At 38.8% G+C, this 19,881-nt stretch overlaps 1 protein-coding gene across 1 annotated transcript in view; it reads left to right on the forward strand.

Moving 5' to 3' along the window:
- The window catches only part of CFAP58 (cilia and flagella associated protein 58), a 91,479-nt gene that overhangs the window by 19,883 nt on the left and 51,715 nt on the right, over positions 1–19,881 (forward strand). Inside the window, exons 9-10 of the mRNA XM_064488395.1 lie at positions 1,998–2,189; positions 19,332–19,493. Coding sequence (XP_064344465.1) covers positions 1,998–2,189; positions 19,332–19,493 — 354 coding nt within the window. The remainder of the gene's footprint in view (positions 1–1,997; positions 2,190–19,331; positions 19,494–19,881) is intronic.

Genomic DNA, 19,881 nt, shown 5'->3' on the forward strand with positions numbered 1-19,881 from the left:
GACACCTAGCATATTAATTATATTTATTTGTTTCATTTGACTACATCAACACCTTCTTTTAGGGCAGGATATACTTTTATTTTTTCTTTCCTGGCCATTGCATCCTTAGGGGCTAGCACAGCCCCCACCCCTCTGCAGGTGTGCAACCAGCCTTTGTTGATAGTACATTCTTTCCCCACTGACTTGAAAGGCCACCTTCATTGAACGAATGAGTGACAGTTTTGCAGAAAGCAATGTTAATATATTTTGGTTCTTTCAGTGTCGTGTTGAAATGGCTTAATCTTTCACAGAGCAAATGTTTAATTCAATACTTGAAAGTAAACTTGACCTTTTCCATTTTCTACATTGTTACCCAACCAAGTTTAATGTCCATATTTTTTTAACCTGTTTATATTCCACTGGTTTTCAGACCTGCCTGCAGGTCTGATTGGTGAGAGATTTGGGAAGGGATTATGAGGTGCCTCATGGAACCAGCCCAAGGATACAGGCGGGCCTCAGGAATGGATAGGAACCTGACCTCACATTCTTGGGATGCACAGAAAGCCCTCTCTCTCCACCACTAGACTTCCAGCTGAGTTGTTGCCTCATTTCTTCCTTGCAGTGAAGATTGTCTCACTCAGTTTCCCAGTCCATATGGCAGAAAAAAGCTGTTACCAACAGCTCCCAACTTTACATCTACCAAGTAAAAAAAATCCAGAGGCCCTATTTCTAAAGCCACTGGCTCCATTCAGCTGTGGCTGGAGAAGCAGACCCTCTAGCATGAGCATGGCTGCCAGAACTGCACCCTATTAATTCTGTGTTTCAGGGGAACAACCTGGCTTCTTGGGCAGCCAACCCAAGGCATTTCCATTTCAGTATCAGAAATCACCAGTGCAGCTTTTAAAAAAAAAAGTATGTGCCTGGGTTCCATCCCAGATCCACTGAATCAGAAATCTCTGGAGTTGGGACATGAGCATCTGTGTTTTTTAAAAACCTGGGTTAATTCTTTTTCTAAAGTGGTAAAATACACATAAAACACAGTTTACCATTAGTGACATTTACTATGGTCAGTGTTGTGCAAACATCACGATTATCTAGTTCCAGAACATTTTCATCACCTCAAAAGGAAACCTTGTATTCATCAGGCAGTCACTTCCCACTGCCTCCTCCTCCCACCCTTGACCACTACTAATCTGCTTTCTGTTTCTGTGGATCTGACCGTTCTGGATGTTTATATAACTGGAATCATACACTATATGACTTTATATCTGGCATCTTTCACTCAGATAATGTTCTGAAGCTTTAATCATGTTGTACCGTGTATCAGTACTTCATTCATTTTTATGGCTGAGTAATATTCCACTGTATGGCTGTAGCACATTTCGTCTATTTATTCGTCAGTTGATGAACATTTGGGCTATTTTCACCTTTTGTGAATAGTGCTACTCTGAACATTCATGCACAAGTTTTTGTTTGAACACCTGCTTTCAGTTCTTTTGAGTAGACACCCAGGAGTGATATTGTTGGATCATAGGTACATTATAGGTATCTGTATTTTTAATTAGCTGGGTTTATTTTACTTTGTAGTCAAAGACTGTGTTTCACAATGAGGTTTATTTGGTCTAACGTCACAGGAAAGTGGCTAGAGCTGATATGGAGGTTGACTTCAGGGTCAGCTAGCCTTGGATTCAAATCTTAGTTCTGTCATTCCGCTCTTGTATGAACTTGTAGGCAAGTAGCTTAATTTCTCATTCTCAGTTTCCTACCCCTAATATGGGAGCAATACAGTGCCCACTTCCTATGATGTTGTCTCTTTGTGCATTTATATGTGTGTTTATAGCGCCCTGTGCAAAATTAACATAACAAGCTCTTAATAAGCTGTAGAAATGCGATTATTTTTATTCACCCCCACCAAACAATGCAACTAATTTGTTTTAGGATTAAGGCAGGGAGTAAATTTAACTGCAAAACCCCAAATATTTTGAGTAATGGGGCTGCTCTATTGTCCTGTTTTTTAGAATATGCTTAAGGCAGTCAGTAATACCCAGAAACAGATAGACCTGGTAAAGCTCCATGAACAAGCCAAGAGGAACCTGGAGGAAGAAATCCAGAACTACAAAGATGAAGCACAGAAGCAGAGAAAGATCATCTTTCAACTGGAAAAGGAGCGAGACCGGTACATCAATGAAGCCAGTGACCTTACCCAAAAGGTAAGCCACCCTTTGAGGGTGGGGGTCGAGCACCGGCACATCCTTTCTGATTGTCACACTTCTGATTGCCTCACACTGTTGCAAAGACGAATTACTCAGATTTCAGCTTGTGGTTCATCTGCTGATTTAAGATAGTGGGAAACAAGTTTTTCTAGGAAATCAGCTTCTTCCTGTTTAGACTAAATAAATGTGGAACAGATATTTGCAGAATAGAGGTTTGGAGGAGCATCTATGCATCTGCTCCGTCTAGCTCTGGCCGGACATGTCTTCCTTGGAAAGACCCCTAGAGATCCTCATACCCCTGGTTGGGAGCCTTTGGAATACAGCATATTTCTCTTGTGACTTACTCATTTAAGAAGCCCCACTGATTGATTTACTGACTCTGAGAGGACTCGTTGTAGGTTCAGACACTCATGTTCTCTAGCTCAGCTGGCCTGTTAGCCTTTGTATCAGTCAGATTGAGTTGTAACAAATAACTCTCAAATCTCAGTGGTTTATAGCAACACATCTATTTTTTGCTCATCTAAGTGGCCTTTGAGTGTCAGCCACAGCCCTGCTCACATCCTCTTCATCCAGACTGGCTCCATTGGGATGTGCTGGCCTCTCTCAGAGGGAAAAGTGTAGTAGTGGACCTTTGATGTGCTCAGAGCTCCCGCTGGCAAGGGAGGGACACAGGTCCTGTACACTCAAATCCCATTGGCCAAAGGAAGTCACGTGACCAAGCCTTACATCCCTGGGCAGGGGTATGATAGTACTAGGGGTTGGGCTCTGCCTGGTGAGATAGCGAATATATCTGATGTATAATCTGTGCAGCCTCCTACTTCTCCTTCCTGACAGTCAGTATCTCTCCACTCCAGCTGCCCTCACACTATCAGGGCTGTTAAAAATTCCAGTGTGATCTCATTATTACTCCCTGCCTTACAAACCTCTACCATATCTCAGCAACCTGAAGCAGTGCTTCCTAATTTATTTTGCATCACAGCACACAAAGAAAATTCCATGTCTATAGCATGTGGGAATAAGGGGGATGAGACTGAGCAAGTCTGGAGGGAACTAACCAGGGCTGCCAGCTGCCCAGGTATTACCTGACCATCCTGTGGGTAGAGTGAATTGGTATTTTGGTAGATTCCTGCAACCCGTGTAACCCATGCAAGACACAGAAATTGGTGTTCTCTAATTTACGGGACAATGTCCAAGCTCTTTGTTCTCCCTGGAAAGTCCTTCCTTCCCTTCTCTGCATGGAAAACTCCTATTCATGCTTCAGTACTCAGCTCTAATGCTCATCTCTGGGGTCAAGCCTGCTGTGACTCCCTAGGCAGAGCTAGTCATGTCCTACTTTATGGGTCTGTGGATCCCTCTGGAATGGCACTTATCTTCTTGTGTAATTATTTATTTGTATCTTCGTATTCCCTACTTTCTGTTGAGCTCAAGGGCTTTATCTCATTCTTTTCTTCATTTTCAGCATTCTAGTAAATAGTAGGCACCAGAAAGTATTTGTTGAACAAATGGAGAGAGAATGAGTGATGGAAAGAATGCCGCCACTGATTTTAATATAGGGTTGTATATTTCTCTGTTTCCTTTTGTAAAAGAGATACTGGTACCAAGTTTTGCTGGTAACTGTTTTTCACAATTTCTGATGTTTAACTGCACAAGGTTACTTAGTATCTCACCTAAATAATTGAAGCACAAGTTCTTAAAATATTATTTATCAACTACAATTTTTCTCTTACTTAACCCCTGACAGCATATATCAGTTGCTATAGCAACCTGTGTCATCTCTGGACTTCTTATTATAAACATATATGTCCTTTTGACACCTCCCTGTATTTCTTTCTTTCTTTACACACACACACACACACACACACACACACACACACACCCCTCATTCCCACAAGCAGGAAGTTCCCTTTCCTGCATTCTATTAATAAGTTGAGGGCTGGGGAAAGTGTCATGAAACTGATATTTTCATCAACTTCTAAAGAGAGATGTCCCAAGTTTATCCATTTGACCCAGCAATTTCTTTTGTAAAAACTGAATCTATGAAAAAATAAGAATGCAGAGATTTTCAGAAAAGAATATTCTTCAAAATAAATTGTGCAAATTTGATGGGTACCAGTAAAATCGTGTTTGAAAAATATTTTTTTAAATGGGGAACATGGTCACAATATGAATCTGATAAAAACAAAATGCAAAATTATTTATTTGGTTTGACCCCAGCTTTTTCTGTGTGCAGAGGAAAAGGATTGGAAGCATGCAGCATGGGATGGTTGGGAAGCTTAAATGAGGAAATATCTGTAAAGTATTTAGAACAATCTTTGGTGCATAGTAAGTGCTATATAAATGTTTCATAAGTAAGCAAATAAATAAATAAATAAGCAAATAGATAAGTAAATGCGTTTGTCATAAATAGTCCAGAATTTTCTTCCAAGTGGCAGTTGAATGCAGTTATTCTCAACTCTTTTGTTAAATGTCAGTAAGGTGCAGACATAGATGAAAGTTTTTAACAGGATCAAACACTAAGACTGACATAAAGCCTGATGCTAAAATAGAAGAAGAGAGAATGGATGAGAATTTTAAAGCCAACAGAGGGGAACTGAGAAAATCTTCCTGGACCTTAACCTCATGATCCCAGAATTTGCTTCATCATAAAGAGGACCTGAGGGATAGGTAGGTATGGCTCAGTGGTAGAGTGTGTGCTTAGCATGCATGAGGTCCTGGGTTCAATCCCCAGTACCTCCATTTCTAAAATAAATAAATAAAACCAATCCTACCCCCCTACTAAAAAAAAAAACCACCCAAACATAAAAAAACCAAAGAGATGACCCAAGGACAGCTAGAAAGATGCATCTCCCATCTGGACTCTCTTCCCTGACTCCAGGTCCGCACTATCCAAGAACTGACCAGGTGTCACTCCACCCTCCTACCTGTTCTTCCCAGCTGGTTGGGCAAATACAGCAAACCCAGTGAACAAGTGGGCAGGCTGTGGGGGAACTGGTTGGGGCCCAGTGCATTCTGGGGATGGTGGCTTAGGAGTGTGACAGGGCAGAGAGAATCACTCCTGGGAGTGGAGCAAACTAGGAATTACAGTTTTCCATAGGTTGCATCAGCTCAGAGTGACAGGTAATAAGCAATTGGACCCAGGGCTCCAGCCATATCCCTAAATGAAAGACTACTGGAGATTGGGAGGTGGACTGAGCTGTGCACATCACTGTGTTTCCAGCTGTAGGTGTGAAAGTGGATTCTACCACCATCCTGAGGTACTAAGAGTTGGACCTACCTTAATAGTGCCATTCCTAGGTTTCTGTAAATCCTGTGTTGCTCAGGGATGAATAAGGGGAAAACACCAGCTTCATGAGGCCTATGAAAAAAAATAATCTTGGAACCAGAGAAAGAGAATGGCCTCTGAAAGCCCCAGGGTAACAGCCCGGCTCTGAAAGGTCCTCCATGACCAGATATTTATGTTGAAGCCTTTGAAACAGCCATTTTTGGAAGCAGAGTACAGTTGACTCTCAGTGATTGCCTAAGGTTCAGCCTAATAGAAGAAAATGCAGAGAAAAGGTTCAGCTTCCTTCAAAGATTATAAATATACAAAAATCAGTGCCAGGTTTCCTCTAATGGAAAGAACAGTTTCTGTTTAGCAAAATCCCTCGATATTTGTGTTTGTTTGAAAGATGAGGTCCAATGAACCAGAGAGGGAGCAAAGTAAGGTAAGAAAAGTAACAGCAATTGGGAAGGGGAGTCAAGTGGTGAGCAGGAAATGGGGGGAGAGACAAGAGGATGAGAAAGGAACACAAACAACACTGGCATCCAGGCAGTAGGCTGGGCTCTTCTGGAAGACACGACCAGTTCCCAGGGCAGGAATGACTGAGGAATTGCTGAGAGCAGGGGTGTGCAATAGCTGATTTTAAGTTCTTTACTGTGCTCTGTACCTGCAACCTCTAGTGACAATCTGCTACATCAACCCTGTGACCGGATTGCAGTTTGTGGGGACAGGAATGGGATGGTGAGGGATGAAAGATACTACATCCTAGAAAAGGGACAGAACATGCAAGAGAGAAGTGCCAAATGAGAATCCAGAATTCTGTGGAAACAGGAACTCGAAACCACAGTAAATAGGAGAAATACAGCCACTTTAAGAATTCTTGGAGTTAGGTGGGATGCTAGATTTCCTAGCACAGAGAATGGAGATTCTGGACTTTCTGTTGTGTGGTTAAGAACAGGGTGACCCCAGTAGGGCACAGGATTGTCGTCTGGGTTTAAGTCCAAGATGACATTACTTCTAAGATAAAGCAAAGATGGAATGAAAAGAAAGTGATAGATAAAATAAGGAACAATTGAGGAGAGACTAAAACACACAAAAACCCAAACCAGACCAAAGCAAACAATGACAGATTTAAAATGTACAATGAGGTTAGTAAGGAACAGAACTGATGTGAAGCAACATGGATGGACCTGGAGATTGTCATTCTAAGTGAAGCAAGCCGGAAAGAGAAAGGAAAATACCCATACGATATCACTCATATGTGGAATCTAAAAAAAAAAAAAAAAGCCGCTTCTGGTCATCGCCTCCCAGACATCTTATATGCCAAAGTGCATTTTTTATAATGATTCCCTACCTACAATTTCTTAGCTCTCTGCTTATTTGCCTATAACAGTGTCAAGCAAAGCTCTTCTAGACAGAGGTTCCAAGAAATGAATAATAATGTGCTTTCAAGGGCTTAGAAGGAAGTGAAGTTAGGAAAAGTTGATCAAAGAAGTATTGTTCACTGAATAGGTACTTCATGATAAAATGAAGCTCCTGTTTCTTCAGTATTAATATGAAATTTTATGCCGAGTGTCTTTATTGGGTAGAATCCTGGAGAGGTCCCTCAAGGGGACATATACAAATTATAAACTTTTTGTGTTATAATAAGAAAATGTATTATGGATCACTGTTTTCCTACAGAACATAGTTTGATGCATAGAATCTATTATGACATAATATTAACCTATCATGATAATCTATTAACATTTATTAAATGATTAAATTATGATATGCTAGGTACTTATATGATGCCACAAATATATATTTTCTCACTTATATCTTGGTAATAGCCCTCTGAGGCAGACAATATATCCCCCATTTTATACTATAATATGTTATTAAAAACAGATAGGGAAACAGACATGCCTCTCTAGATTTTAGCTAGAGGTTAAAATAAGAAAGTAAGAAAAATAGAGATGACTTAAAGTTCCACATGTCCGGGCACCTAGGTGTTTTTTTTCCCAGAGAGTGAGTTTTCTAGTTTCATTATGGAGGTAAAGGCATTGTCAGCATCCAAATCATTGCCATCAAGTCAGAAAAACTTATTTGAAAAGTTTATTGTACTGATATTTCATCAAATGCACGTTAAATGATTCTAAAGTCAATGACCTACTTTCTCAGCCTGCCTTAGTCTATATGATGTTTTGACTATGGCTGCAGATTTCTAGCATGCGTTATTGATTTTTATCTCAGTCTTATTTCTATTGGCAGGTTATGTTAACAGAAAAAGAAAAGGTAGTAGGTTATAAACTGAGTCTGTACCCTCCTAGTGCAAAGTAAGCATTTTATGGGCTCCTCTGAAGCAGGCCTCCATATGCTAGGATCTCCAACTCTCTGGCTGTAACAAAACTTACTATATTTGGATGTGATTTATCTCATGAGTTGGTTTGAGGTATCTAAAGTGTAATCAATTAATTAAGCTCCAGCCCCATAGCTGGCATTCCACATTCTCTGATATACCCTTTTAAACTGGGGACATTTTGCTGGCAAAGAGTTTTGCTCCTACTTAACTCTCCACACACTATGAATTTTCAGGATTTGAATCTCTATGTGACCTTGGTTTGAATGATTTCCCTCAAAACAATTTGAGTCCCAATACTTAGAGCTAAATTGCTTTGTGAATTGTCTTTTCCTTTCATTTCAATACTTTAAAAAATTTTCATTGTCATTTAAATGAAATACCCTTGACCTTTTTGGGATCATGATGGGTTCCTATTACTCCCAACCTCAAGAATCCAGAAGCAAGTTTGATTTTGTGCACTGTTGTTTACAGAAAGATGGACCCTGCTAGCTGGGTTCCCCAAAAAGAAATGCCCTTGGCTATATCCTTTCTCCGGAGCATTATTCTGTCTGTGCAAAGGATTATTCTTGTTACATTATATCTCAAAGTGAGTGAACAACCAATTTTTTTTCCTTTCTCTGATGTGCTTTTTGATATTCTGAATGATGATGATGGTGTTTAAAGTGTTTTCAGTCTATTCATTTCACTGACCCCAAAGAGGGTGATCATGTCCCCTCTTTATTATTATTATGCTAAAATGATGCCTTTCTTTTAAAAAAAATCCAACAAGTAATAAATCTAGTAATGGGTATCTTTTTTAGATTTCATATTTATTCCTAATTTATACATTTTAGTTACTGGCGATGTTACCTTAAAAGGCCACCTGCTACTCATTTTTTAATAATTCTAAAGATGTAGATCAAAGAAATGATAGAAAAAGGAATGAGATTTCTTTGCATTTCATATCTATCCACATGCCTCTTATCCAGACCTGCTTGTCCCAGATTTCCTAATTTTGTTCCTTGCAGGCTCCCAACCAATGATGCAAGCCATTCATCACTGGGTCTGCTTATAATCTTATCTCGGGCCATTTTCTTTCCACACAAAGTGGACAATAGCAATTAGTAATGATAAAACAGTAAAAGCATATGAAAATTCTTTGTACAATTCTGGTTGCATGAATTTAAAAAGTTGGTTGAAAGAGATAATTTTCTCAAAAATCACATCAAGCACACATAAAGGCTCGACTCAAGGAGAAACAGAAAACATAGAAAGATCAGTAATTATGGAAGCCACCAAAAAGGCTGAGAGAGAATTAGCTCCAGCACTGTCACTGGCAGCCTAATGATTTTAGAATTGAGTTCTTTCAGACTTGTAAGAATCAGAAAATTCTCAGGCTATATAAATTTTTTATGTGTGGATTTAGAAAAAGTGTTCCTCATATGCCATGTATTCTTTGGGGGTAATACTGGTGGGCATTGCTGTATGGGCATAACCCATGCCTTCTGCTGTGATGATGAATAAAGATTCCAGGCTGAGGAGAGAGCTTGGGGTCCAAGGGGAGTCCTTGGTTGGGTTGATTGAGGAACAAGAAGGAACAGGTAGTTCTCACAAATTACATAAATCCCAAATATTAATTTCTTGGATAAGGTGTGTCAGATCATCTTCAGAAACTGTCCATTAACCTCTCAGTGTTTAATTCTCTTATAACACCCTGTGCAGGTCTCAGGTTATTGGTTGCATTCATTCCTTGATTATCCATTTCATGGTGAAGTCATCTCACTAGAGGTGAACTTGATTATAGGGATTGTCTTCTTCTTCTTCTTTACATCACTAGTACTTTTACAGTGTCCACCACAGATAGGCCATCAATGTCTGTTCATTGAATGAATGAATAAGTGGGTGAGTAGATGAATGAGTGAACAGAAGAATATTGCGCTCACTTTATGAAATGAGCAGAAATCTTGATACTAAAATAGAACCAAAAAGAAAAATCTAGACTTATGTCACTTAGTACGCAGCATCCTAAATGTAATTCAGTACATTATAAGAGAATCATCCAGTATGACCAAAGAGAGTTTATCCTGAAACCTCAAGGATAGATGTCTATTAAGGAAACTATTGCTGGCAGTATGGAAATGCAAAGTGTTACAACCATTTTGGAAAGCAATCTAGCAATACCTATTAAAGTTAAAAATGTATATGTCTTTTGAGTCAGATAACTAATCGTGGGAATCCATCCCAACAGAAGTGAAAGAACAGGTGCATAAGGACATATGTATAAAAATGTTTATTACAGGATAGTTCAGAGTGGCAAAAAAGTGGAATCCAAGTGAATGCCCATCAGAGGAGAAGAGCTGAGTGTATGATGGTTCACCCACACTTTAGGGTGTTATCCCCCCTTTAAAGACAATGAATTAGAGCTATTGTACCTGATTTCCACCAAGTATTATTGAGTGATTAAAAGCAAGTTGCATGAAAGTGTATAAGCAGATCCCATTTTGCTAAAAAATAAAAACCACACCCAAAAGGCAAAATGAAGAGAGACAAACAAATCCCTGTATCTGTATATTGACTAGTTGAATAGCGGTGAACGCTATTACTTCTTTTGACTTCAGTTTCCTTCTTTGTAAAATTGGGGTAATAATAATGCACATCTCATAGGATTTTTGTGAAGATTAAATGACTTAATGCATATAAAATGCCTGGTAAACAGAAAATACTTAAGAAATATTAGCTATTTTGATGATGATGATATTAGTAGACCTAAATAGAATATGCAGAATTCAAAGAAAAATACGGACGAATACATCTAGATTGTTAACTTGGTTACTTTATGTGTCAATGAGGGCCTGATATAGGTTGAAGGGAGAAGGAAGGTCCAAGTAAAGAAGGAAAATAAAATAAATAAATATATATTATGCATTTATTTAAAATTATGACACATGGAACTATGTATAAAGGAATAAAATGAAAGTATCCGTGAAAGGAAACATTTATTACTAAGTATATCAAATCAATAGGCCCAATAATATAGTGCAAAATAGTACATGCGAAAAGGCATTTACTCAAATTTAATCCCATCCCTCCTGAAATACGTCAAAGAAAACTTTGAAAGGTAGTTGTTTAAAGATATAAAGGAAGAGAAGCTAGATGGCGGAGTAGAAGGATGCTCTTAGCTCACCCTCTCCCACAAATAGACCAAAACTTACATCTACAGATCCACTCAGCCAACCAGAGCACCTGTTGAACTCCGATAGAACATCGCCCTCTTCAAAAGACAAAGACGCCAAAAATATGGTAGGAGAAAAGGAAAAAAGAAAGAAGAAAAAGCAAAACAGTGCGGGACCGATCCCGTGGGGAGGGAGCAGCAAAGGAGGACTAGCACTCATTCACTGGGTCTCCCCCTCCAACAGAGAGGCCAGTGGGACAGAGGGGGAGCCTCCGAGGCTCAGATCTGCCTGGAGCACCCATTGACCGACAGAACCAAATTAAACAGGCACAAAGGGTCCCTGCGATACCCAGTCTGAGACGCGAGCTGGCAGCCAGGGGTCGGGATAGGCTGCCCGAGCCAGGGGGAGGACTGGGGCAGCTGCACTGAGGCAGCCACTGGGGACCGCAGGGGGTTGCACATTGTGGCTGGGAGGGGATACAGAGCAGAACAACTTGGGCCCCCCACAAATTATAGGGGAAAGAAAGCAAAGCAACACTGCTGGTGTGCCCTGGGGGGAGGGGCGCCATAACCTTTGTCTCCTCAGACCTGCTGTGCCATTACTGGCGCTACTCGCAAGAAGAGAAGCGGGGCGCAGCCAGAGCCACCTTCTCCTCCTGTGTGCAGTGCTCGGGCGGGGGCCAGGCTGAGACCTGAATCCACACCTGGTGGCACCACAACCACCTGGGCAGGACTGAGATTTGTTTACAGCCCGAGGCAGATAGGATCTTTCTGCCCTGGTACCTCGGAGAACTTGCCACCAAGACAAACAAGGAGCTGAGTTATGGAACAGAGCAGGGGTGGAGCGGGGCGGTTGCACGGTCTTCCCCAAGCCCGCCTATGGAGTGCCGACCCCAGACGGAGCAGGCAGCTGCACGGAGCAGCGAAGCGACCAGTGCCAGGAGAGGGCGGGTGGCCACCCGCCTTCCTGGCAGGAATGCAGCACCTGACTGCGGTGCTGGGAGGGGGCACTATCCACCCGCCTGCCTCCCATGGAGCGCAGCATCTGACTGCTGCATCTGGAGGGGGAATGACCCGCCAGCCCACCTCGAAGGAGAGCAGCACCTGACCCAGTGTTGGGAGGTGGTGCAATCTTCTTGCAGACAGGCACTGGGAGCAGCATAGACAAGTGTGCCATGGAGGGCCTCTGGAAAGAGCAAGCTGAGTTCACAAAACAGGGCGAAGACAGAAAGACTTCTCGATAAAACCATTAAGAGTGCACAGTCTCCAGGAGAACACATCTTTTTTTTTTTTTTAATCTGTTTTATTTTGTTACCTTTTTAATCTTTACTTTTTAAACAGTTGTATATGTTTACAGTTTTAATCCCTTTAAAATTTTTCTTTTAAAATCTTTTTATTATTATTTTAAAAAATCCACCTCATTTCATTTTTAATTATCTTGGTTTTGATCTCCTGTTATTGATTATGCAAAGGTGTCAAATATTGTTTTCTGATCTTTTCTACTTTTTTTAAGGTTTTCAAAAGACGTCTCAATTGCTATTCTGCTTCAACTTGCTCTTTTATTATTGATTGTACACTGTTTTCAAACCTTTTTTATCTATTCTTTTAAAATTCTCTCTCTCTCTTTTTTTTTTAAGTTTTATTCTGGCATAGGCTTTAGATAGATAAATAAATAAACTCCTTAAGGACCACAAAATATAACTGATACTCCTTAAGCCAAAGTGCTAGAGAGATATGAGCAATATGAAGAAGCAGAGGAACCATTCCCAATTAAAAGAGCAAGAGAAATCCCCTGAAAGCACAATCAATGAAATAGACATTGATGGCCTATTAGATCAAGATTTCAAAAAAGGAATGATCAAAGTACTGAAGGAACTAAAAGAGATAGTGTTTAGAGATATAAAATATGTCAAAAATGAAATAGAAGCTATAAAGAAGAGCCAAGTAGAATTGGTAAACTCATTGGCTGAAATGAGAACTGATCTAAAGGCTGTACAAAGCAGGCTAGGTAATGCAGAGGAAAGAATAAGTGACCTAGAAGACAGGACAACAGAAAGCACCCAATCAGAACAGCTGAGAGAAAAATGAAAAACAATATAAGGGACCTATGGGATAATATAAAGTGTGCCAATCTATGCATAATAGGGGTTCCAGAAGGGGAAGAAAGAGCAAAGGGGAATTAAAAGGTATTGGAAGAAATCATGACTGAAAACTTCCCAAACTTAAAGAAGGAATCAGATATCCAAGTACAGGAGGCTCAGAGGGTCCCAAACAGGAAGAACCCAGACAGACCTACACCAAGACGTATCATAATCAAGATGGCCAGAGTCAAGGATAAAGAAATGATCCTAAAGGCAGCAAGAGAAAAACAAAGAGTGAGTTACAAGGGAACCTCCATAAGGCTCTCAGCTGATTTCCCTACACAAACACTACAGGCCAGAAGGGAGTGGCAAGATATATTCAAAGTCCTGAATGAAAAAAAGGTGCAGCCTAGGATACTCTATCCAGCAAGGCTAGCCTTTAGAATAGAAGGAGAGAGAAAGAACTTCACAGACAAGCAAAAACTAAAAGAGTTTAGCAACACTAAACCCATGCTACAAGAAATATTGACAGGTCTACTCTAAATAGAAAAGAAGCAGGATGCTACAAAAATGAGAAATTCATAACTGGAAAGGTGATAACTAGAAAGGTGATAACTGCCATGAATTACAAAAAGAATAAACACAGAATTGTAAAAGAAGACATCTAAATCATTAAGAGTGGGAGAGGGAAGCAAGAAAATATATATGTATTTTTTCTTCTTTTTTTTTTTTTTTTAATTTTTGTTCTTGGTAGGATGGGTTTGAGATTATATTTCTATCTGTTTAGTACAAACAATTATAGTAATAGATTAATAGACTTACAAAAAAGGGTAACCACAAGCCAAAAACTTACAAGTGAGTCACAAAAACTAAATAAAATCCAAGATAATACAAAGGAAAATTACCAAATCACAAAAGGAAGAAGAAAGGAATAAAGAGGAAATACAAATCAACTGCAAAAATAAGTTCAAAATGGCAATAAACACACATCTATCATTAATTACTGTAAATTTTAATGGACTAAATGCTCCAGTCAAAAGACGTAGAGTGGCAGACTGGATAATAAAGCAAGAACCTTCAATATGCTGCATACAAGAGGCCCACTTTAGGGAAAATGACACATATAGATTGAGAGTGAAAGGATGGAAAAGGATATTCCATGCAAATAGAAAAGCCAAAAAAGCAGGTATAGCAGTACTGATTTCAGACAAAATAGACTTCAAAACAAGGGCCATAAAGAAAGATAAAGAAGGACATTTTATAATGATTAAAGGAGTAATACAAGATGAGGATATTACAATCATTAATATATATACATCCAACATAGGAGCATCTAAGTACATAAAACAACTACTAACAGAGATAAAAGGGGAAATTGATGGAATACAGTCATTGTCAGAGATTTTAACACTGCATTAACATCACTAGACAGATCTTCCAGACAGAAAATAAAAAAGGCAACAGAGAAATTAAATAATACAATAGAAAAATTAGATTTGATGGATATTTTCAGAGCATTACACCCCCCCAAAATAGGATATACATTCTTTTCTAGTGCACATGGAACATTTTCTAGGATTAATCATGTACTTGGGCACAAAAGAAGCCTCAACAATTTTAAGATAGAAATTATCTCAAGCATTTTTACTGACCACAATGCCACGAAACTAGAAATCAACTACAGAGAAACAAAGGAGAAAAAAAAGGATAGCATGGAGATTAAACAACATGGTATTAAAAAAACCAATGAGTCAATGATGCAATCAAAGTTGAAATTAAAAAATACTTTGAGACAAATGAAAATGAAAACACAACCACACAAAATTTATGGGATGCAGCAAAGGCAGTGCTAAGAGGGAAGTTTATAGCATTACAGGCCTTCCTCAAAAAAGAACAATCTCAAATAAACAATCTAACCCACCAGCTAAAAGAACTAGAAAAAGAAGAGCAAAAACACCCAAAAGTCAGCAGAAGGAAGGAAATAATAAAGATTAGGGAGGAAATAAATAAAATAGACATTAGAAAAAATCAATCAAACCAAAAGCTGGTTTTTTGAAAGAGTAAATAAAATCGACAAACCTCTGGCCAAACTCACAAAGAAGAAAAAAGAGAGAGCACAAATAAGCAAAATAAGAAAGGAAAATGGAGAAATTACAACAAATAACATAGAAATACAGAATATCATATGAGAATGTTATGAAAAACTATATGGAACCAAACTGGATAACCTAGAGGAGATGGACAAGTTTCTGGAAACATACAGTCCACCAAGACTGCATGAAGAAGAAACTGACCATTTGAACAAACCAATCACTAGAAATGAAATCGAATTAGCAATAAAAAACTTCCCTACAAATAAAAGTCCAGGACCAGACGGCTTCACCAGGGAATTCTACCAAACATACAAAGAAGAAATCATACCAGTCCTTCTGAAACTCTTCCAGATGATTGAAAAAGAGGGAATACTCTCAAACTCATTCTGTGAAGCCACCATCACCCAGATACCAAAACCAGGCAAAGACATCACCAAAAAAGAGAATTACAGGCCAATATCACTGATGAACATAGATGCAAAAATCCTTACCAAAATACGAGCAAATAGAATCCAACAGCACATAAAAAAGACTATACATCCTGATCAAATGAGGTTCATCCCACGGACACAAGGATGGTTCAACATACGCAAATCAATCAATGTAATACATCACATCAACAAGAGGACAAAAACCGCATGATCATCTCAATAGATGCAGAAAAAGCATTTGATAAAATCCAACACACATTTATGATAAAAAATCTAACTAAAGTGGGTATAGAGGGAACATATCTCAACATAATAAAAGCTATATATGACAAACCTACAGCCAGCATAGTACTCAATGGTGAAAAACTCAAAAGCTTCGCACTAAAATCTGGGCAAGACAAGGCTGCCCACTATCACCATTCCTATTCAACATAGTCTAGGAAGTCCTAGCTACAGCAATCAGGTAAGAGAAATAAAAGGGATCCAAATTGGAAAAGAAGAGGTAAAAGTGTCACTATATGCAGATGACTTGATACTATATATAGAAAACCCTAAAAGGTCCACACAAAAACTACTAGAAATAATTGAAGAATTCAGCAAGGTAGCAGGTTGCAAGATTAACGTTCAAAAATCAGTTGCATTTCTTTACACTAACGATGAATCAATTGAAAAAAAAAGTAAAGAAACAATCCCCTTTAAAATAGTACCCAAAGTAATTAAATACCTAGGAATAAATCTAATCAAGGAGGTGAAAGAATTATACACAGAAAACTATAAAACAATGATTAAGGAAATTAAAGAAGACTTAAAAAAATGGAAAGATATTTCATGCTCCTGGATTGGAAAAATCAATATTGTTAAAATGGTCACACTGCCCAAGGCAATCTACAGATTTAATGCAATCCCTATCAAATTACCCAGGACATATTTCACAGAACTAGAACAAATCATAATAAAATTTATATGGAACCACAAAACACCTAGAATTGCCAAAGCATTACTGAAGAAAAAGAAAGAGGCTGGAAGAATAACTCTCCCAGACTTCAGACAATACTACAGGGCTACAGTAATCAAGACAGCTTGGTATTGGTACAAAAACAGACATATGGACCAATGGAACAGAGAGAGCCCAAAAATGAACCCAAAAACTATTGTTCAACTAATCTTCGACAAAGGAGGCAAGAATATACAATGGCATAAAGACAGTCTCTTCAGCAAATGGTGCTGGGAAAACTGGACAGCAGCATGTAAAGCAATGAAGCTAGAACACTCCCTTACACCATACACAAAAATAAACTCAAAATGAATCAAAGACCTAAACATAAGACAAGATACAATAAACCTTCTAGAAGAAAATATAGGCAAAACATTATCTGACATACATCTCAAAAATGCTCTCCTAGGGCAGTCTACCCAAGCAATAGAAATAAAAACAAGCATAAACAAATGGGACCTAATTAAAGTTACAAGTTTCTGCACAACAAAGGAAGCCATAAGTAAAACAAAACAACAACCTACGGAATGGGAGAAAATCTTTGCAAATGAATCTGACAAAGGCTTGATCTCCAGAATAAATAAGCAGCTCTTATGACTTAATAAGAAAAAAACAAACAACCCAATCCAAAAATGGGCAGAAGACCTAAACAAGCAACTCTCCAAGGAAGAAATACAAATGATCAATAGGCACATGAAAAAATGCTCAATATCACTAATTATCAGAGAAATGCAAATCAAAGCTACAATGAGGTATCACCTCACACCAGTCAGAATGGCCATCATTCAAAAGCCCACAAATGACAAATGCTGGAGAGGCTGTGGAGAAAAGGGAACCCTCCTACACTGCTGGTGGGAATGCAGTTTGGTGCAGCCACTATGGAAAACAGTGTGGAGATTCCTCAAAAGACTAGGTATAGACTTACTGTATGACCCAGGAATCCCACTCCTGGGCTTGTATCCAGAAGGAACCCTACTTCAAAATGACACCTGCACCCCAATTTTCATAGCAGCACTATTTACAATAGCCAAGACATGGAAACAGCCTAAATGTCCATCAACAGATGACTGGATAAAGAAGAAATGGTATATTTATACAATGAAATACTACTCAGCCATAAAAACTGACAACATAACACCATTTTCAGCAACATGGATGTTCCTGGAGAATGTCATTCTAAGTGAAGTAAGCCAGAAAGATAAAGAAAAATACCACATGAGATTGCTCATATGTGGAATCTAAAAAAAAAATAAATAAATAAATACGAAACAGAAACAGACTCATAGTCATAGAATACAAACTTATGGTTGCCAGGGGGATGGGGGTGGGAAGGGACAGACTGGGATTTCAAAATGTAGAATAGATAAACAAGATTGTACTGTGTAGCACAGGGAAATATATACAGGATCTTGTGGTGGCTCACAGCGAAAGAGAACGTGACAATGAATGTATGTATGTTAATGTATAACTGAAAAATTGTGCTCTATACTGGAATTTGACACAACATTGCAAAATGACTATAACTCAATAAAAAAAAGATTTGCCTAAAATAAAAAAAATAAAGATATAAAGGAAAATATATTAAATAACAGCCATCATTAACTCTGATGGGAAAACGTTAGAAGAGGGTTTCTTGGAGTATATTTTCTGGAATACTAATCCCACAAGTGGAATAAAAGGATTCGCTAGTGCAGTGACGTGGGGACATGATGCTCACAGGTAGCCCAAACCTGAATCACAATGATTATCAGGATGGCAAAGGGCTAAGTCCTTTTTGACATTTAGGTTCTAGGTAAAATGCCTCTTCTTTAGAGGAAACCTCCCTGGCCGTGTTACTTTAAGTACATCCCCTTCCTTCCTTCTCTGTCATACTGCTCTGTTTGTTTCCTTCAACTGTCATCATTAATTAAGAGAAGTCCACTGACATACAGTGAGATAGTCTTAAGAATTTTCTCCTTGTGGTGTTCTAGCTGTTGTTTTATACCATAGCGCCACTGATTTAATCGGCCTTCCTTGCTAAATTTTTTTTTCTTAAGGAATTTTTGAAGAAGTTTGTCCTTAGAAAATCAGTTTCTGTGGGCATTGCAGCCGAGAGTCATGAGTATGTAATTTCTACTATATGGATTGCTTGTCGAGAGCTATTGGCTGATGGTGGAATTTTGGGCCTCGGTTTTTCATACTTGCAAAAAGGAGGCAGTTACTCTTGGATCTATCTTGCCCAGAAGTGTTTTGTGCACAATGGAACACATTTTTATGAAGCCCTTCGGGTTTCCCTGATGGAGTGAGTTTGACATTGGCAAGACAGCACTATGATTGCTATCAGTGTTCAAAGGCCACTTTTCTTTCTTGTGGTTGACTTTATAAAGCCGTGAGTGTGGCTAAACAGCTAAGTTATCTCTTATCCTTCTTAGTGCTTTGTGTTAAGATCTGTTTAAGCCTGTGCCTTTTTTTTTTTTTTCTTTCTTTCTTTTTTCGGTGGGTGGCGTGGTCAGGAGAGGTTTTCAGAATCGAAAGAATTTCTTTATTTCTTTACCCTCCTGTGATCACAGAATAACTGTGCTAAGCCTTTGTGCTTGAGCACAACTCCAGCATAGATAAAAATGTTTACCCCTAATCAGCTGGGCTGAGTTTCTGTATTGTACTACAGTGATTATAGCCAGATTTTCTGATTGCTGCCGTTTCTACTAGCTACCATTAGATTAAAACAAAAAAAATCTCTGTTTTCCCTGAACCAATAACCACAGATAGGGTATTTAACCATCTTTATATACTTCTTTCTCTTCCAGGTCCTCATGAACATGGAAGACATAAAAGTCCGTGAGATGCAGATTTTTGACTACAGGAAAAAAATCGCTGAATCAGAGACTAAATTAAAACAACAACAGAACCTGTATGAAGCTGTGAGGTCAGACAGGAATCTGTATAGCAAAAATCTGGTTGAGGCTCAGGTAAAGAGTATAGTTACATCTTTACATTTTGATCCCTCCCCATCCTGGGTTTAAAGCAGTTTCTGTTATCCTAATGGCAGAATTTAGACTAGATCAAGAAAGAGATTTCCTGGAATTTACCTGAAAGAGAAGATCAGTTTCTGCAGAACTATCATATTGTTGGGGAGGGGATAGCTCAGTGGTAGAGCACATGCCTAGCATGCACAAGGTCCTGGGTTCAATCTCCAGAACCTCCATTAAATAAATAAACCTAATTACCTCTGACCTAAAACAAATTGAAAAAAAAAAAAAGAACTATCAGATTGTTTGAAATGGAAATGACACAACTTGATCGGATGTGAAGATCATGGTCCTGCTTCTCATTATTGTGTAGAATCGCCAATGTCCT

This window comes from Camelus dromedarius, chromosome 8 (genome assembly GCF_036321535.1).
Source record: "Camelus dromedarius isolate mCamDro1 chromosome 8, mCamDro1.pat, whole genome shotgun sequence".
In the NCBI taxonomy this organism is placed as follows: domain Eukaryota; kingdom Metazoa; phylum Chordata; class Mammalia; order Artiodactyla; family Camelidae; genus Camelus; species Camelus dromedarius.